Here is a 20,961-nt window from a genome sequence, read left to right on the forward strand (position 1 = left end):
CGACTGATCAAATGTATCAAAAAGTTAAAAACCACAAACCGGAAACACTATATACATATGATTGAACATATTCTAGCTCTTAGTTTAATATTTACATTTAATTATTAATTTAAAGGCTACATCTAAATTATTTGTATTACATGTCAAGGTTACAATCCTGTATGTTTGGTTCGTATTTTCAACACTGTCTACTTGTTGGGACTTCTTGATTAACTGATGGTTAAATCACTTCTTTACCTGATCTCTACACTTTGTCGTGTTGAACAGATTTAGCACTTAGTTCTTACTTCCCGCTCTGGGCTGAAGCTTCAGTCCATTAAATTAATGAGTGAATGGAATTTCCATGCTGGATAAGGTGAAAACCTGTGGATCTAAACCAGAACAGAAACATACTTTGCTCTGTGTAAGTGTCAGTGTTCTAATACTTGGAGCTCACCTTTGTCTTGACTGGATCAAACATTTTCTTTCAGGCTCTCAACTCTAAGCAGTGTGGTACTGTTCGTGGTTGGTGCTACTGTTGCTCAGCAACAGAGTAACTTTTGCTAGGGTCTCGAGCACCCCCTGCTGGTCTTTGGCAGAAATCCCAACACAAAAAAGTACACCATATTTTATAAACTGTTGAATTAGTTGACCAATGAATGGCACTTTGTTTCCCTGACAACGTAGTCCATGTTCAGTATTTAAGGCTGATCACTTAACACAAATGATTAATTATCAGAGAGAGAACTGATAGAACACGCACAACAAAACAGAAGAAGAAAAGATAAATGCTATTTATTTCCTTGAATCAATTTCAGGTCAGCAAAACCGTGTAAAAGTTCTACTCTTAAAGCAGCAAGCTAATTATTAAAAAACATGGTACAGTATGATGATGAGGATTACTGCTGATTCAACAAACTCATTTGCTACAGTGCCATGTAAAGGATTGGTATTAAATTGCATCAATAACATATGTGGCATTATTAATCATGTTTTTCAGACTTCATATTCCAACCATAACTGCAGCATCAGATCGTGGTTCGACATGACTCAGACGTGCAGACGTTCATCTTGACTGCTCCACCAGGCACAAACAGCAGGTCAAAAACCTGCGTCTGATTTTTGTAGAGTCAGAAATTAAGACGCAAAATTTAATTATTCTGGTTCCATCTCAGTTCAGCCAGTCCAGATCATCGTCGTCATCCTCCTCTTCACCAAACAGAGGGGCGGGTGGTGGACGGCCCTTCAAGCTCTGGACACAAGCGAGATAAATAAAAAATTGAATGCCGTCCAAAATGTTGTTGATAGATGTTTACGTTTTTTTGAGGCGATAAAAAAATTCCCTGACTGAGTTCACATGGAGACAAAAGACAAGGGGAGAGCTGGGGAGTAGGGGGGTGAGGCAGTTGCAGAATCAAATCTGAGAGCTTTGATCGAACTCTACAGATCCTCCCTTACCATCTCATCCTCCTCTTCCTCCTCGCTGGCTGCTGCGGGGGGTTTGGCAGGAGCCGTGATCTGGAAAAATGGCTCCGTTCCATTTTTCTCACTAATTCCCTCAGTCAGGCTGAGAGATTAGTAGAGAAAGAGCCGAGGACGAGGGGTACAAATACACGGTGAAGCAGAATGAGAAGAGGAACATGGGGATGAAGAAAGAAACCGGAGTTGAGAGACAGACCGTTAGTTTGAAGGAATACACATGTACATGAGAACAGATGTTGGGGTGGAGGGTGGGGGGCATATATGTTACAATTGTAATCTAGATACTAAAAGTAAAGTTATGGCCCTCAAGATGAAATCTGACAGTGGGCAAATAGCAAACATGTTATTTAATGGCTTCCTAATCACAGTCAACGTTTTTTTTCAGATTCATTGGCTGCTGCTGCTGGTTTCTGATCAGCTCTTCTCAGCTCAGCTTGGAGATTTGTAAACTTTTAGATCTGGCAGCAGCTGTTTGGTTCTGCAGTGGGAAGAAAACCAGTTCCAAACTTCGTGGTGCTTTCAATAATGCTGTGATAAAAAATAAATCTAATGCAGTGTTGTGAGGTGTATCAACTAAGATTGCTAAGTGTTCTCAGCTTGAAAGTGCTGCACAGTAACACAACTTTGTAATTATTAATAATTAAAATGTTTCTTACTCCACTGCGCATATAAACAGGTTGGGACACAAGAGCCTCTCATCTGTATATGATGAGTATTCCAACTCTAGTCCTTCTCACCCCTGAACAGAAGATTCAGCTTATTTAAAATCGGACTAATCAGGACAATAATAATCTGGAGACTCATATTGATATAACATGAAACTGGAACAGGAGAAAATGTTCCTGTTTTGTTCAAAAAGTTCAGTCGGAAACTTAAAAAAAGCTAATGGACCTTACTCCTTGGTGTTTTATGTTAATGATAATGACAGATACAGGACTGAAACGATCAATCAGAAGAATTTGGAAATTATGGCTTGGTGGACTCCTGGGCCACATCAATGTCCTCCTGGAATTGTTTGTGTGCTAGTGTCGCTATTGTTGTGTTATCATAAAGTATATATATTCATGTATTATATAGGATGCTGCATCGCCTCCTTCCCATCAGTTATTCTCCTGGAACCACTGGAAACCAGACTTTGGTCTGAGTGAATATTCATCTAATTTTAGTGACATCTAAGATCAATGTGCAGTATTAGTAAGCGTTCATGTTCCAACTCACCGTGAGCTCTTCTGAATTGTGTCTGGTGGTGGAGGTGGTTTCACTGGGGGTCCAAAAGATTCCTCAGGAGCAGCATTCTTTTCTTCTACATGCTCTCTATTGTCCACGTTCTCCTTGTCCACCCAAATGCTCTCTGCAGCACTTTCCTGTCCATCGTCAGGAGCTGAACTCTGATCAGATCCATCATCTGGTTGTGCAGATTTGTTGGAGTCTCTGGACTCTGTTGGACTTTCAGGAACAGGGGGTTCTCCCTGCTCCTGCTGTCCTTCACTCTCCGCTGCTGCTGCTGCTGCTGCTTCTTCCGCTGGCTCCTGAAGTGACCCTTCACTGAATGAAACTGGATGGAGATCAGTGGCCTGTAATGTCTCAGTTTGGCTTTGTGTCTTTGATTCAGTTGATGTCTCTGTCTCCTCATGCCCAATGTCCTGATTCATTTGAGTCTCACTGACATGGTGAGAATTCAACTCAGCCTCATGTTCTTCTTCCTTTTCTTCCTCTTTGACATGTCTCTCTCCATTCACATTCCGACGAGGTTTCTCCTCTCTTTGTTTCACATCGTCACTTGCTTCTTCCTCCTGTTCCTCAGCATCCTCTTCCTTCTTAGGAAGGTAAGAAGATCCTTGTGTGCCACTGAGCAGCTGTAGAGTTACATTCTAAGGAGAAGACAAGTCCACACGATTGAAGATTGAATCAAAAGATGCTTAGCACATATTCTGTTGTACAAAGTCAAACAGTGAGTGTCAACCAACTCCATCACAGCCAATACCATCAAGTTTCACTTGGTTTAGGAAGCTGGAAGTAGCTAGGACACATTGAATTGGAAAGAGACACTAATTTCCATCCTTACATTGTCCATTTAGTAAATGTACTTAGTCAACCTTCCTGACTGCCACATAAAGACTGCTTGGGTATTTTAATTGTTTAACCTACCTTGATGGTGCTGACAATCACCCCCAGCACAGCCTGGCCTGAGTAAGATTCACTGAGGTCAAATTCCGCTCGCAGAGAATGAAACACTCCGTTCATCACACGCTTCACCTGCAGATACACACAGATGGCCTTACTTTTATTGCTCAGAAATGATAAGTCAAGGCACATTAACAGCAGTGAAATTCTATAGAAATCAATTATCAACCTTCAGTACAGTTGCGCCACAGCTCTGAGCTGCAGTAGGCAGAACTGGTTGTGCAAAACACTGGCACACTGAGGTAAACTGAAAAGCTCCTGCAATGCACTGTGGATATTTCCTCTACTGTGCTGGTTTGGTATCTTGGTGACTCAACCTTGCACTGTGTTCATAAGAAGGGCACTTTGCAGTCTGTGTACCATTAATTTGTCTTTTGGGCAACGCTTTGTTCCATAACATTCTAGTCACTTTATTTGGTGAAACCTCTGTTATATCACATATCCCCCTTCATGTTTTCTTCATATCTTCAGTTTTAAACATTTTTCAAACACAATTTCAAACATGCTGCATGACATGTGATCATGTTTAGAAAGAGGTTGTGTTGTGATCATGGCGTTAAAGCGAGACAAACAGAATAAAGATTAACAGATGTCTGTACTGAGAACACAATAATAAAAGACTGTTATCTTAAAAAATAATGTATTTGTGGATCACTCTGGATTGTCAGGTATTATTCAAATATACAAATCTAGACTAAAACGACATCAGAACTAAAGATAATCAAACATAAAAAACTGAAGAGTAGTTATGTCTCTATATTAAGGGATCAATGTATCATCCCTACCATCTGTACTATTGCATTTGAAAAACATGTTGATTGTAAAATCATCAACATGTCCAAGAGAATTCAAACATGAATTTAAATTATAGCCATAACCTTATAATCAGTAATGTTAATATGGTGTACACATGTTAAAGGGGTTGAGAGACGAGAATGTGATTGGCCATTTTTCTCACCAACTCTACCATAGCTGCCTATAACGGATATTATATTTCCAAGTGTGCTGTAGGTAGCCTTGGTAAGAATGACCACAAAAATATCAGTGACCAACACATCAACGGTGATCTTTGCCACCTAGGACTCCTCACCTCTGTTGCAGTGTCTCCCGAACTCTCCTGCTCTGCCAGTTTCTTCTCCAATTCAGCCATTTTATTTTCAAGCTTCTCCCTTACAGCTCCTGCTTGCTGCTCCAAGGCTGTGTACTTAAAGACAATAACATACAGTGATTGCTTTTGTGTGTGTGAATGTGTGTCTCTAGAGAGGCTAATAGGGATGTTTTGCAAAAGTCCAGTGACATCCCTGACATCATTCCCTGGCAATGGCGATCATTTAACGTATTAAGAGGGATCAGCTGACGAGTCATTCATTCTTACTTTTTCCTGAAGGGCCTGCAGCTCCTCAGTCTGCCCGTTGTGCTGGAGCAAAATTTGCTTTTCCGAATCCCTTGACTGCTTCAGATGAGTAAACTATTGAGAGCAAAAAGGTCCAAAAGCAAGGTAATAAAACATCATGTATTCACATTGATCACACTATATAACTCAACTTCAACTCTACTGAATTTTAAAAAGACACTATAAGCTGCAAAAACCTGAATATTTTTGAGTGAAAACCTCTCATCAAAAATCTCAATTACAGGACAATTTAGTAAAACCCTGGAACCCATCCCAGCTGTCATTGGGCAAGAAGCGAGGTAGAACTGAACATTGCAAGTAATGGTTTCATATTGTAAATGTTTACAATGGTTATGACCGAACAAGTTGCATCAAGACAGGCTTGCGTACCTTTTCCTGTAGCTGGGTTAACTTGTCCTGCAGAGCACCTCTCTGCTCTGTAAGTTCAGCCAGATCTCTCCTGTGCTGCTCTTTAACAGACGCCAACATGTGTTCATACTTCCCCTTCCAGTCCTCCTCAAGCTCAGCCTGCAGCTGAGACAACTGCAAAACATACAGGAAGTGTTCCATCAGTGGTCTGATGTAGGGGTGGGAATCCAAGGGTATCTCAGGATACGATACGCGACACACAGCCAACGATAACGATAATATCACGGTCTAGCTATTCTGTGATAATTGAAAAAAATAGATAATGCCCAAAAGAGGATAAAGAGCAGGCTTTGTGTATTCATTCATTGTGATTTGGTGCCAGTTTTACAGACACAAACTGAGATGAAACATGTAAAAAGAACATCAAATCTTAGTAGTAATCACACTGTAACTTATCATTTGGCCCATATGACAAAATTGCAATGTAAAACAGACAGAAAGTGGCAAAAGTCCAAGCTAAACTAAATAACTAAATATCTATATATGATGCCAGCATATGGATAATCATATCTAATTAATTAGGACGAAGATATATTGCCAAATAGATATTTGTAATGCAATGTTAACAATGTGGACCCTTGTCTTTGAATTCAGAAGATTAAAGATAGGGATTTCAGCAAGAAGACAAAGTGCAGGTTATTCAACCATATCATCATCATTCATGCTCCTACAGTATCCTATCATTGAATGTTACCTGCTCAGATGCAGCATTGTCAGTGCTGGTCCTGGCCTTGCGAAGTTGAGCTCGGAGGTTGTCCAGCTCCTGCTGGCTGCTCTTGCGGAGCTCCTCCACCTCCTCGTCCCGACGTTGACGCTCGGCCTGCCACTTCTTCTTCCTTTCCAAAAGTGTCTTAAAAAGGGCAGAAATAGATTATACATGACAAAAAAAGGGAACACTTAATCATCACCGTATAAAACCAAGTCAGATCAACTTCAGGGATATTAATCTGAATGATGTGAATCAATTTCCCCAGCTTTGGTGCAAATTAAAATGACAACAGGTGCAATGGAGAGGCAAAAGCAAGACAACCCCCAAAAGGGAATGGTTTTGCATGTGGTGGCCACAGAAAGCTGCTCTCTCCTTATCCCTCCTGAATGATTCTTCTTTAGTTTTGTTTTCTGCTAGTGTCCTTGTCACTACTGGTAGCATGAGGCAGTACCTGCAGCCTGATCAGGTTTCACAGGTAGTCCAGCTCCTCCAGGATGGCACATCCATAAGGTCAAAAGAAGGTTTGCTTTCTCTCCCAGCACAATCTCAAGAGCATGGCGGAGACACCAGGAGACTGGCATTTACACAAGGAGAGCTGGACAGAGGCGTAGAAGGGCATCAACCCAGCAGCAGGACCAGTATCTGCTCCTTCGTGCGAGGAGAAACAGGAGGAGCGCTGCCAGAGCCCCACAAAATGACCATCAGCAGGCTACTGGTGAGCATGTTTCTGACCAAAGTGACAGAAATGGACACCAGGTCCGCCCCTTTCTCTTCAAAGATGAGAGCCAGTTCACAATGAGCACATGTGACAGGCATTAAAGAGTCTGGAGACCCTGTGGTGAACGTCATGCTTCCTATAACATCATACAGCATGACCGATTTGGCGGTGGGTCAGTGATGGTCTGGGAAGGCATATTGCACAGACCTCCATGTCATGGCCAAACATTTTTGTTAGGTACCGGGATGTAATCCTTAGAGCAATTGTCAGACATGATGCCCTGATCCAGGTGTGGGAGGAGTTCCCCCAGGACACCATCTGCAGACTCATCAGGAGCATGCCCACACGTTGTTGGGAGTGCATACAGGTACGTGGAGACCATACACTACTGAGCCACATTATGAGTTTAAGTGATAACATTCTATTCAGGTCGGCATGTGATTACTTTTTATTAAACAATCAATCCAATTTTATCTATATAGCCGATATTCACAAATCACAATTTGCCTCATAGGACTTAAAAAGGTGCAAATTCCTCTTAAACCCCGACCACAGTAAGAGGAAGAGGAACATGAACAAGAAGTAAACTTACTCGTTCTAGACCTTCTTTATCACTCCTTAGGTCCTGCAGCTCCTCCTCCGTGTTGTTGACCCTCAGCTCTGTCTCTTTGCGTTTTTGCCTCTCTGAGCGGTATTGGGCCTGTGTCCTCTCTGCTGTCTCACTCAGCTCTGAACCACATAAACATAGCTTTGTTGCATCATTATTTTTTCACAAAGTCCTTAGCCTTTTATGTTCCAGGATACTTTGTGCTATTAAAGCAAAGTGTTCTTATGCTTGTTAAAACGGGTATCAATTATAATCTGTTACTTAGATCATGACCAAGAAATCTCACAAAGCCACATACCTCAACTAATTTTCCTTCAAGGCATCAACAGAAAAATGCTGATATGATCAAACCCCGCAAAAACTATCTTGCCACAAATAAAGCACAAAATGTGGATTAATCTGCTGCTAAAAATAGTCTCAACAAATTGTTCCACACCTCCTCCTCATGTGTGAGTAAACCAGTAAAAAGCCAAAAACTAAAGTGAAAAGCAGCTTTAGGAAACTACTGAGCTTTTAAAATCATTAACTGGGTTGCTTTGGTTTGCTAAGAGATTATATATCAGGATTTTTTAAACACATATGGAGAACTGGGCAAATGGTAAACTATTAATAAGTGTAACCACATACAGTCCTGTTGCCACTGTAGTATGTAAGTTTGATGAAGTCGTTTTTGGTGTTGAATTCCTCTCGAAAAAACCATTCATATACTAAACTCTTCAGAAAAAGACTGTTGCATTAGTTTAAGTTAAATGTAACTTTTAACCTGGGAAATTGGTGCAGAGACTGAAAAAAGTGGAGCTGCGGCAAAATATTGTTTGAAACTTTCAATTTAATCATAATTTTTTATCATAATAATAATAATAATAATAATAGACAAACCTTCCAGTTGTGTTTCCAGGGCAGTGATGCGCTTGCCCTGGCTCTCAGTGTCCAGCAGCACTGAGGTCAGTTTACTCTGCAGCTCAACAGCCTTCTGCTGGTGGGAAGAAGCTTCCAGCTGCAGCTCTGACAGCCGGGCTGTGGATGAAGCTAGATCCTCCGTCAGACGAACCTGATGGGGACACAGGAGGACAGCGGCAGTGAGAAGCTATAGTAAATCACAGAGCACAAACAGACAGTGTAGCTAAACATTGAGTGCCTGGATGAGTGGCTACTGGTGAGTGGTGTGATCAGCATGAACCTGTGGAAGAAAAACAGAGTAATGACTAATGGGAAAGGACATGGACCAGAATAAGAAAATAGGAAATTTTGTTAAAATGCAAATGAATGGTGAACTCATTATTCCAGTGAAAGCAGTTAGACCTGGGTCAAAAAGTAGTTGCACATAATACTAAGTATTTTGAGCAGCATGTTTTGATCTGGGCGGTAATCGGGGCAGACAAGATTATCAGATCAGTGGTTTGGTCCCAGAATGGCAAAGTGAATTTGAAATGATTGCAAAGAATATAAACTTTCTGGCAGCGAGGGGAGGTGACTTGTGACTTGTGGACTGACCATTACTCAAGGACTTGTGTGTTTTTGCTCCATGTAAATAAATCATTTCAACTATATTGGTCACAAAGAGCATGTTTTTCTTCCTGAGTAAACCTTTGGAGAAGTTACGCCATTCAAATGTGTTTCTTACTTTGCAAATACTGTTTGACCCTGGTCTGGTAGCAGTACACAGAGGAAAACAGGCTCACCTGGCCAGAGCCCAGGTCCTGAGGCAGTGCAGGCTGAGAAGAGAGAGTAGTAAATGCTAGATTTTCCTCAGCAGTACAAAATACCAGGAAGAGAGCAATTGGCAAAGATTAGAGTCCTTAGTATTAGTATCAGATTGTTATTGGAAACAGACATCATATACTTGAGAAAATACCAAACCTTATCTCTTTATGATAATCCCCAAATATGATAATTCGTGCCCGTCTCAAAATATGAATAAAAGAGGTTAAAACCTGTTATTGACACATGAGGGAAATAAAGCATAGTTTGGATTTGTTTCGGTTGTTCTCGTCCCCTCATCTCTAACCACTACCCATCACGCCCAGTGTATATAGACTAGTAGCCTGTATTGCCCTCGTCAACCTTTTAAGACCCCAGGCAGGGTGGGTGCTAAACTACATCCCATACACGCACACAGGCAATCATAAGGCCATACACTGAGGGTCGGGGGATATTTAAAGGAGGTCTTAGTGCAGCCTCCACCACAGGCCAGGATTATACATTTTACTTATTATATACCCCTCCCACCAAACTACAATTTATAGCCCCTGCACCCACTTTACATCTGTTTCTTTGCTTTCAGCTCAGAACTTCATTAGGAATACCTACCTGCTTAGTGTTAAACATTCTGCAGATACAGGTCTGGAGCTCCAGTTCATGTTCACATCAAACATCAGAATGATGACAACCTGTGAACTCAGTGACTAGATGTGACATGATTGTTGGTTTGAGTTTTGTGAGAGACTGTTGTGTTTTTCACTCAGAATGGAACCAATAACAAAGCCATCAAGAGAGCAGCAGTTCAGTGTTGATGAGCGAGTCAGAGGAGAATGGTCAGACTGGTTGCAGTTAACAGAAAGGCTACAGTAACAGAGGCAATCCCTCTGTACAACTGTGGTGAGCAGATAAACCTCTAGGAATGAATGTGTCGAACCTCGGGGTGGATGATGTACAGCAGAGACCATGTCAGGTCCCTCTTCTGTCAGCCAAGAATAGAAATGTGAGGCTGCAGTGACACAGACTCAGCAACACTGGACAGTTGAAGACTGATGAATCTAAATTTCTGCTTAGGTAGCCGATGGCAGAGTCACAATCTGGATGTGTCAACAGTCCAGACTACTGCTGGTGGTATGATGATGTTCTTGACACATTTTTAGGTCTTAATCCCTTACCAATCAAACATGGCTTGTTAGTGACCTTGTTCATCCCTTCATGGACACAGTGTCCCATCATTTTATGGCTACTTCCAACAGGACAATGTTCCATGGGACTGTTTCTAATCTACCTCAAACATACAGCATTTGAAACTCAGTGACAGGATGAATCTTCCTCCGTGATATGTGGAAAATGTTTACAGTCTGAAGGCACAAGCACAACACTATATAAAGTATGTGATGATGTGTGTGCATCACACACAATTATCCTCTGAAAAACAATGCAGTGAAAGAGAGTATTATCCATCTGAAGGATTAGTAATTCCCCTGTTCAGCACTAGAGCCAGACGCTCACCTTGTCTTGCTCAGCCTGTAGAATTCTGGCCTGGTTGTGTTCACTGGACGACTTAAGGGAGTCGTTTCTCTGTTCCTGCAGCAGGTTACTCTGCTCCATGTACCTGAACAAGCACAGCAATTCCATATTTCATTGACCTCACACTATTTTAATACAAGATCAGATACTGGCCAGCAGAAAACTCAGTAAGTACATTAAGTACACAAAGATAAAATCATAATCGTTACCTCCACCAAGCAAGCTATGTTTTGAGCTAAGTAAAATTGTTTTGTCAGTTGGAAGGATTACGCAAAAACTCCTGGAAGTGGTAGCATGTAACTTCTCATTTTGGTGTGGCTCTAGATCAGGGGGTGGATCCAGGATTTGTATTCACATTGTTGAGAGATAGGGCGTTCTTCAACACAAAGATCTAGATGAAAAAATATCCAGTATGTTTAGGGGACTGATATTTATATATATTTTTATATATTTATGAGTGCAGTGCTCAATTTGGTGCAGATCCAAATAAATGGTATTAGTGAGTTTAAATGTGGCTTCATAATGGGTCTGTTGAGTGCCCTTCTAGTTATATCAGTTAGGGGTTTTAATCCACAGATTTTAAGTACACTATCCAGCAATATTTTCATTGGAAATTGTATGAGATATTAATGTGTGTTTAAAAGATTAAATTCATTTTGGAATTTGATCATTATTTTATCCAAACATGAAAGAAAGATAATTTATATTTCTGTTCATGATGATGTGAAACAATGATGTTCTGGTCAACAATAAATGTGACCATTTGTCTTTTCTGACTCACCTCTGGTTCTGGTTAATGAGCTCCCCAATCTTTCGATTTTGCTCTTCAATGCGAGAGCTTTTGTCAAAGACTTCCTTTTTTAAACATTCATTTTCCTAGAGACAAAATAAGAGTTTTCAGATTGATTTGAATAAAGCGTCCCAGCACACTGAAAGATGAGACAATCAATGTTAGTGTTAAAAAAGAGCTGATGAAAAAATGCAAGGAGCAAAGTCTTGTGATGCAGTATTTTCAGGTGTGTACCTGCACAATTCTTTGGATGTTGTGCACGATCATGGAGGTTTCCATCGACATACTAGAAACACCCATTGGAACACTTCCCTGTCTTTGAAGGTCATCTATCTGTTGAAGTTAAATGAGACAAGAACCATGTGTATGTGCTTTCTGTTAAAAGTACATCTTCAACTTATTCTTGCACATGTACTTTTGTTACCTTTGAGGCCAGTTGATCTACTTTATCTGCCACTCTTCCAACAGATAACCGGATTTCTGTGTTGTGCTGGCGTGCTTCAGTCATCAAGAAGGAAGTCACATCACTGGAGCCTGGAGTAGACAACAAAATCCTGAGTGTAATGTGGCTGAAACATTGGACTCTGTCTATGACAATGAACGATATTAAAGCTCCCCAAAGGTGAAGTCAAATCATCTTGATCGCCCTCTGGTGGCTGCCTGCAGTATAGATCATAAAGCTTTCCTCTTCCATGTATATCTGCGATATGTTTGCTTTATTTTTATGCTACGGGGGGAAGTGCAGATGATTATTAATCTTTATTAATTAAAGGTTTTATTTGCTCTAAACAAATATTTGTGTAACAGACCCAACAGTCTTGGTTTGATCATAATGGCTTCCTTGTGATTGAAATGAATGCTCTTACCTGTATATGGGACACTCTGTGCAGGGTAAACCTGACCAAAAGGCTGCAGCTGAGACGGAGCCATAGAGGTCTGATTGTAGTAGGGCTACGAAACAACATGGTGCACTGATATTACCAGGTTTGATTTCATTGTGTCATTTCCATACTGTTGAAATGTTGGTAAGAAATGTGATGAAAACTCACCTGAAAGGCATGGTTGCTGCCAGGGTGCGGGGCAACAGTGGTCATAACAGGAAGTAAGGTAGAAGCTGGAGCAGTGTGAGGATGAGGATGTACTGGGGGGGGGGAGAGAGAGAGAATTTAGGTCAAGTACCAAGCAACATGCTGTATACCAACATAAGAAATTCTTTCCTTTGAAATCCAGGATGAATGCATATATGAGGAATAAGAAGAAGCTAACCATGTGCTGAATCTGGAGCAGTGGAGATCTGCACTGGAGATGAAGCTAAAGGCCGATCCTTCACTCTGCTGCCACTGGTGTCCTGGAGATCAACGCAGAGTGGGAGAAACTTACTAACATACCAGATGTTAGAGATTTTTTGTCATTTTTTGGCTTTCCTCTCTGATAAATAACAAAATGTGTGAACTGTGTTTTTTTATCTGGAAAACTTTTTTTAAATCAGGGGAAACATCTTCATACTTTCAAATAAATAGTTAATTTTTTTCTGATGTCGCTGAGAAAAGCTCTAAGAGCCATTGTATTCTACTTGCTGGCTCATTGTTGAAGCTTACTAATGCTTGGATAGATAGCATATGTTTTTCCAAGTCAAAATATCTGCTGGGAAAAGATTATTGCTGGTTGTACTGAAACCGTTTGTCCACTCATAGATTACCACAAATATCAATAACAACTATGATAATCTATTGATAATAACCAAATAAAATATCATATAATCTGAAGTCGACCATTCAGCAACATGTGAAGTTATGCATATTTCCATTATATAATTTAAATTTGAATACCTTTACGCTTTAAGTATACTTGAAGAATTTAATATTTTATCATATTTTTTATGTTTAATATATAATTGAACTGAAAAAAAAACTAAGCGATCCATCAACCATTCAACAGTTTCTTTGTAAAGGGAGTAAAGTAAATACCTTTGTACCACAATCCTTTTTGTAGCTTTTCATTTCAGCACATTCAAAATTTAAACTAATTAAAATTTGAAAGCTACCCTTTTATGTTTGGTGTGTTTGATGTTTATTTTGTTGAAGGCCAAAACTGAAAACTGTTACGATTCTTTTTATTTTCTGAGCAAAACTTCACCTGATGCAGCTGATGGGCTCAGCTGACTTTTGCTATGATGAAGGATTATTCCTTTTACACCTTGAGCTTTTCTGTATATGGGAGCTGGTATTTTCTATGATGATTCCAAGGCTTCCAGCTATATTTTTCTTTGTGTCAGCAATTAATATGGCCGATAAAAAGACCCAAACCAGCAGTAATCTCAACACTTTCTGTGGCATCAGCCCAGAAGCTATTGGTTACTAATGGAGAAATAGATCATGTGGCTCACAAATGAGTGGTTTGTTTTTAAAGGCTAGATAATTCCATAAAGCTCAACAACTATTTTGACATTTACAGCACTGTGGCTCACTGATGAGTTTTTAACAGTTTTTGAAAAACAATTGTGTTCTATGGCTAAGATGAGTAAGATATACTGTATCAGGCTTTAAATACAAACAGATTTCTCATGTTTTTTTTATCAATAAGAAAAAACACATAGTATCACCTTTTTTCCCTTTTAAGATCTTCAGATAAAAAACACATTATATACATTCCCACCTCAAGCTCAGAGTCACTGGATTCAGGCTGGCTGGCCACTCCTGTCAGAAAGGGCAACATGGGCTGACCCATCTTTGCCATGCGAGAAATCAGCTTGGCTTTAGAAGCATCTGGATTCTGAAGTTTAAAAAGAAAATTACACAACTCAGCTGTGAAATAACTGCATCAAATTATTTGTTTTAAATGCATCATTGAGAGGGAAAGAAAAGCAGTGATGGTGCTTACTGCCAGCTGTTCACTGAGAGAGTTTGACTTTGCACGAAGTTGGGGCTCCCTGGAAAAAAACAATATAAAAGACGAAAGGTCAGAGACAAACCAGGCTACATGTTAAAAGTTAAGGAAAATGCTGTTAGCTATTGCCTAACTCACCCTGGTCTGCCTGGGCCTGAGACAGTCATCTGTACTGCAGACTCTGCGGTCAGATTCTCCACACTGGGAGCTGGGGAAGGAGCAGCAGAGTCTCTGGAGCTGGCACTGGCCCGATCAGAGCCACTGTCCTTGGCAAACTTCACCTAAAGCACATATCAAGAGGAATATTTTTCACTTTATCGATGTAAAGTAGACATGATTAATGTGACATCAGAGTCATCTGTGACGTTGGAGAAGGTTAACTACTAGAGTAGACGAGGCAATCAAATACAAAGACTGCTCAGTGGATGTTACCCGCCGAAGTTCTGCTTCAAAAATAAGAGTGCTGTTAGCCGGGACGCAGTTCGGGACTCCTTTGGATCCGTAAGCAAGGTTCGGTGGGATGACAATCAGGCGGTGGCCTGCCTTCTTCATCCCCAGCATCCCTTCCTCCCAGCCCTGTTCACACAGAGAAGGAGAGGCAGAGCGATAAGGAGGAAAGAACGTGATAATATAATATCATTTGAGGCTAGGAAAGTTTATTTAAAAACCCTGTGTTGAAAAATTATTAATTAAAAAGGTTAATAAATAAACATAATAGATTGAAATTAAATGTATAAATATGCACAAGAAGTAAAATAAATCATTAGGAATATTTTCAGGAATTATATTTTTTTAATGGTTTGTCGTGAGGAAGGGACTGAAGCTGCTTTTCTTATTCAGTTATAATATTCTGACTCACTTTAATCACTTTTCCAGCTCCAATTTTCAGTCGGAGCAGCTTGTCTTTGTTCTGGTTGGAGTCAAACATCTAAAATTATATTTGAAAAAGGTGTAAGTTGAGCTTCACATGTCCAGAAAATTCACAAGAACTGGAGACAAAATAATGGCAAATTAATCTACAACGGTGGAGCTGTGTGACCTGTCCGATGGTATGGTTCTGCAGGAGCCAGCCTGTGTACACCACCTCCAGGGAGTCTCCATTCTCCACCCCCTGGCCCTCCCCAAGACTCAGATCCTGAACCACCACAGCATCTAAAGAGGCTGCACTGTTCACTTTTGCTAAGCATACCTAGTGAACAAAAAAGAAAGTAAGTTCTGGTGAGACCTTGAATCCTGAATATGTTGGACTGATAAAGGGCCTTTAAGGATCAATCCTGAAACTTGTGGACCTTGTTCCATCAACACATCCTCGCTCTGTTAATCAAATAAAATCTGTATTTGACTAACAGCTGTAGCTCTGCTCCTGTGTCACTCACCTCCTTGCAGAAGTCTGATGAAGCTTTCTCTGATTCAAACATCAGGGACCAGTTCTGCCTCTGGTCATCATAAAAAGTGCAATAATGGTTAGGTTGTACCTGCAGGAGCAAAAGAACGTGTGGTCATGAACATAGAACAGACATGACGACGGAAACTTTAGTTCACAGTGTATCAGTTTTCCAAAATGATCAGCTAATTTACAAAGCAACTTGCTTTCTATGGAGGAGAAATCTATTGCCTCATGCCCTTTCATTTTTGGTTTCTGTTGCTGTGTTTACCAGCAAATAAACACAGGAACACAAGGACAACCTAATATTCAAGCTACAGTGTGACATAGACTTTGTTCATGCTTAATTGTAATTATTTTGACAAGTTTATAAGTTTGACCAAAAAAATCCTCACATTTAAAGAATTTTATTTCCTATTCAGATAATAATCCTGCAGAGCAGGAACTGATATAATATTGAGAGACAGAATTAAAAGCTCATAATGTTTATGATGAATTTGTCTAGGATGAAGGTCTCATTTCCTTTATCTGTCAAATATACAGTTTTTACACTAAAGTGCTGAATACGGCACAGAGTACTACAATAAAACAATCTGTCAGTGCAACATTACAAAGGTGATTTATACCTATCTAAAAACATGTACACAAACTTAGGTCTTTGCTCAGTGTTGATGCATTTTCACACCTACAAATTATTCAAATGTACTTCGATACTTTGTAACCTTCCCAACTTTATGAAAGACTAATCGGCAAAGCATGATATTACTTTGATGCATCCCATTATCTGTTTGTCCGTATGTACTTAAGTCTGTGTGTTCACTCACCGTGAAAACAAAGCCCATGTGAATCTTGGCAGTAGTCACTTGTTTCTGTTGGCTCAAGTACAGAAGCAGTTTGTACTGTAGAAATGAAAGATGAGGAGTATTATTCACAAAACTCCAAAGCCATCCAGTAATCTCAAACAAGTGACCAGTTAGCAAATCTCCAACCTCTTTTGTTGTATGGTTGCCCAGTGCGGCTGCTCCCAGCTTGCCCTGCTTCACATACTGTCCGTTAATACTGTGCAAGACAAAAATGGTGGAAAAGCTTTTGACTTGACATAAGATGATTCGGCAGATTGATTTCTGGAAATTACCATCAAATCTTCAGCTTTGTAAAAAACGTTTCTTTATGTGGAGTGAATATTTGCAGCCCATTGACTTTTTACATTTAAAACAAATTCGAACAATATCAGAAATGACGTTCAATAAAAAAACAGGGTGCTCACTATCTGAAGGCTTGGACGGCTGTGGCAAATAACACAGCTGGGGCTCCAGATGGTGAAGCTTGTTTCTGGGAGGCTGGCACTATGAACAGACAGAAATATTCACTTTAAATCCTCATCCTTGTAAAAAAAATTATTCACTTTTGTCTATTTGTGATGATCCTACCTGGAGTGGAGCTCTTCCTGGGCTGTTTGGGAGCTGTATATTGAAATGACTCGTTCCCCTGACTGGACTCCTGATCTAGACCAAACAGGGAGGCCAACTTAGCCCTGCAAAGAGAAGAAGCGACAGTAAAGATCATCTATGTCTACCTGCAATTAGACGTATGATCTGGTATGATCTGCTTACGTATGTTGAACTGAATGATTACATGCAGAGTAAAAATGCCCTGAGGTATAATTCGTGACTTTTTAAACAGCACTGACTCTTGAGTCAGGCTTGTTCCCTAACACAAGGTAAAAGCTGCTAATACTGACCATTCATCCACTTTTGGGGGATTTCAGAAGTTATCGTATCTGCCTGCCACAAAAACAGCAGAACTTCAATCTAGCAATGTTATTGTTTTTCATTAACTGGTCAGTTCTTTTTTTATTTTGATAAATGATGAATCATTAAGTCTATAGAGATGTCGAAATGTCATTCTTGAAAAATGGCCATTGCAATTTTCCAGAGACAAAGAAGATGTGTTCAAATTGTGGAGCCTGTCCAGCACGATGCAGCTACGTGACATGCTCCGTCACAACTAAGATAACTCCATATACAGAAAACAATTAGTGTGAGATGCTCCGATAAACTGGTTAATAGACCATGCAATAAGATATTTTTTTTGTCAAACTACAGTTTTCAAAGACAAAAGTGAGCTTGCATACTTAGGATTTATGTCTTACACTGATTCCAAAACTAAAAGGAGAAAATTTGTACACTTGAGGAAAAATGTTTTTGCTTGAAAAATATATCAACAGCGAATCAAATAAATATCTACATGTTGAGCTCCAACAAGACCATAGCATGCTGTAACATTGTCGCAACATTCAAGATGAGACCAATAGTTCAGAGTTTTCCTGGTTTCCAAAACTGCCCAGCTGCCTCGTACTGACCCCTGGAACTCCTTCCACTTGTAATCACTGGCATCTCCTAGGAATGACATGTTGAAAGCCTTGAGGCCCTCATCTCCAACGGCAAGGAGCTGGGATGAGGTGGAGCTATTGGCATGTGCTAGTCAAAATCCTTCTGATAATCATTCCACGCTTCTGACCTGAGCCCCCCCTGATCTCTCAGTTCAGTCACACCAACATGGTAGATTCAACAGCATAGCAGAAGAAAGTGGGGACCTCCGACTTAGTGTTGGGTCTCCGCTGAGCAGAGATGGGCTGTGGTCGAGGCTTTCTCCTTCCTCGTCTAACAAGCAGCATGTGAGAGGAATTAGCCGCCAGACCACTCCTCCCTCTTGGCCAGGCCCTACACTGGTTGTTTAGTCCCCCAGCTCACACACACAGTGGCAAAGAGTACAACTCATTGGTCAGCCTGAGAATGGGGCAAAGCTGCAATGAATAGCTCGAACTGAATGGCAGATAACAGTGAGTTGAGGTTTATAATAAGTATGAGAGTCTGTATTGTGACAAATAGATCACAGTTTGAAAAGAGGTGTAACTGAGATGGAAACTCTGATACAAACGTCCACAATCACGATAGAGGACGACAGACTCATGATCACACAACTGCAAACCTGCTGCAGCCTGTTCAGCTCACATTAATATAACAAAACTCATTTTACACTTTAAATGTGCATTCATGTGTGTAAGAAAAATCACTCAGTTTCAGACTGGGCAAATCTATTTGAACGCCATTTGAAGTCAGAATATCAACTCAGATAGATGAAAAATGTTGGTGCACGAGTTCAAGAGCTGCTGACATCTTCACTTATAATCTAATTTTACAATCAGCTCTAAATAATATCTTTTAATGTATTTTTTTAACATCCATCTCTCACAAGCATCTAGCACCATCAATACGAAATGTGCAGACATTATAAATCATCTGTACGCCTGACTTTTTCATTGCTCTTCCTGATTATGCATGTTGTAAGAGATTTGAGTTTTGTAAAAATAAATAAACACATTTTGTTTACAGCATCTGGGTTCTTTTCCACATTCTGATTTCAAAGCACATGAACGCACCAAAGTTGGAATAATGACTTCACATCACAGGGAAATAGGGCTTTCTGAGGAGCAAGTGAATGCACAATTAATAACAATAGTATTACTCTATTTAAAGCTAGGGCAAGATGTGGAATGACACAGTACACCTATTGTATTGTCATGTCTCTAGGTCCCATCAAGTGATCACAGCTGCAATAGAAGTCAGGCTAGTTTAATTAGCCCAAGGTGGAGAATAACCCCGACACATTCAAGTCAGCACTGTGGGAAATCAAACGTGAACATGACAGTCTAAGAAGCCTCATTCATACAAACTACTGCGCACACTACAGGGTGAGGGGAAGCCTGTGATCAGGGGACCAGAGATGTGGTGGATATGAGATCAGTGTTTAAATATATCTGATATAATAAGCCACTGTTTGGTTTTTCACAGACCTAATCCTCTTAATACACGTTTTTTTCCCCGCAGCCATTTTGACATGACACAGTAAACACAGTTGTTACTAATGATATAAATGAAGGTTCTGTTCAGGTGCAGAGGCTGAATGAATGAGATTAAAAACACATGTGTTCAATACTGTTTCTGTCAAGTTGGCTGCTGTTAAAAACACTGACTTGGACATGTCATCAGTCCTGGAACTAGAAATTAGCTTTCAACTATATTCATATCTCCTGCAGGTTAGTGGGGGGGGGGGGGCTTCTCACCAAGCAGAATGAATGTCAGGAGTCTAATTACACACAGACTTTGTCTTTATACTGCGTTATCTGTCTGAAGTGATTCAACAGAATTACAGACATAACAAAGGCACGTCAAAAACATCTAGTGAATCAATTCATGCCAACAGTGTAAGCTGAATTGACTGGCCTCGGCTTTAGTCCTCTGAAACAGTACTACTTACCGAGGGAGTCGAAATCATCTTTACATTTCAATTTAAAGTGAAATGTGGCTCATCAACTAGCAAAGCTAACCCTAGCTAAATGAGGCAAGCTAGTTAGCCCATAGGCTAAGATAATGAGCATGGTGGGTAAATACACATAAACAAACGCACCCTCCTGACGGAGACAAAAAGTCTCCTTCTTCATCGTCTCCGACGAACATCCTCTCTCGAGTCCAGCGCCTTCTCTTCTTCAATAAAACAATAGCACAAGTGAATTAGCTGTTTTCCTATGAGCAGACTGTTGAACTGTCACTTCCTGTTTGTGGTGGGATCAGCTGACATTCCACCTGATCCGGGTGTAATCACCGATGACTGCCGCTGGGGGGCGCCAACGACTATTACAGGACATGAACCACACAGGGGAGAGTTTTATCCTGAGGAAGCACAGGTCATCAAAAGTGTTGCAGTCATCAAGTGACTCTCCTTCTGTCAACCCTGACCTCTGACCTCACACATGAGCTTAGAGGAGGAGGGAATGTATTTGTGTGGGATGAAGAGTGAGTGTCATAAGCAAATCTACTATGACTAATATCTGAAGTAAATTCTAAAGGAAATCAAACTCAGGGGTAGAAATCAGAAGAAGATAATGGAATGAAGTAAGTTTGGTTACTTCATTCCACTCATTCACTACCTCACTGTTTTGGGACATCTATGTAGAAGACCATCAGAGATTTTGGACACAGCCTTTATGTGGCTGTAAATGATTCAACATGACCAGACTAAACATCTCTTTGTTAAGGCTATTTTGTCAGTGCAAATTTTCCATGTCTACTTTTTGATTTGTTATTTTACTCTTCTATGTCTGTCTTATAA

At 40.3% G+C, this 20,961-nt stretch overlaps 1 protein-coding gene across 2 annotated transcripts; it reads right to left on the reverse strand.

Annotated features, from left to right (window-relative positions):
• Positions 1-757: 757 nt before the first annotated feature.
• On the reverse strand, positions 758-20,429 carry fkbp15b (FKBP prolyl isomerase family member 15b). 2 transcript variants are annotated; one of them, XM_053420492.1, is made up of 29 exons: positions 20,260-20,429; positions 17,220-17,323; positions 17,057-17,135; positions 16,779-16,848; positions 16,614-16,688; positions 15,782-15,880; positions 15,445-15,594; positions 15,265-15,333; positions 14,838-14,981; positions 14,544-14,686; positions 14,400-14,448; positions 14,175-14,291; positions 12,786-12,867; positions 12,569-12,660; positions 12,386-12,470; positions 11,944-12,053; positions 11,754-11,852; positions 11,511-11,605; positions 10,712-10,814; positions 8,381-8,552; positions 7,487-7,623; positions 6,162-6,317; positions 5,429-5,581; positions 5,021-5,113; positions 4,736-4,849; positions 3,610-3,717; positions 2,680-3,332; positions 1,438-1,546; positions 758-1,231 (listed from the first exon to the last, which is right to left on the reverse strand). In XM_053420492.1, exons 1-29 carry the CDS (start codon positions 20,307-20,309, stop codon positions 1,151-1,153), a joined length of 3,591 nt encoding a protein of 1,196 aa, XP_053276467.1. In that variant the 5' UTR covers positions 20,310-20,429; the 3' UTR covers positions 758-1,150. The 2 variants fall into 2 exon arrangements, with proteins under 2 accessions (XP_053276467.1, XP_053276468.1); XM_053420493.1 differs by lacking the exon at positions 1,438-1,546.
• Between the last annotated feature and the right edge of the window lie 532 nt (positions 20,430-20,961).

This window comes from Pleuronectes platessa, chromosome 4 (genome assembly GCF_947347685.1).
Source record: "Pleuronectes platessa chromosome 4, fPlePla1.1, whole genome shotgun sequence".
Classification (NCBI taxonomy): Eukaryota; Metazoa; Chordata; class Actinopteri; order Pleuronectiformes; family Pleuronectidae; genus Pleuronectes; species Pleuronectes platessa.

What these genes read in the sequence shown, in the direction of transcription:
- fkbp15b (XM_053420492.1), bottom strand. Translation starts at nt 20,309, where the DNA reads ATGTTCGTCGGAGACGATGAAGAAGGAGACTTTTTGTCTCCGTCAGGA. An exon ending in ATAAAGAAGGTCTAGAACGA is followed by an intron (nt 6,318 to 7,486) that starts GTAAGTTTACTT and finishes GCCCTTTTTAAG; the next exon opens with ACACTTTTGGAAAGGAAGAA. An exon ending in TAACCCAGCTACAGGAAAAG is followed by an intron (nt 5,114 to 5,428) that starts GTACGCAAGCCT and finishes TGCTCTCAATAG; the next exon opens with TTTACTCATCTGAAGCAGTC.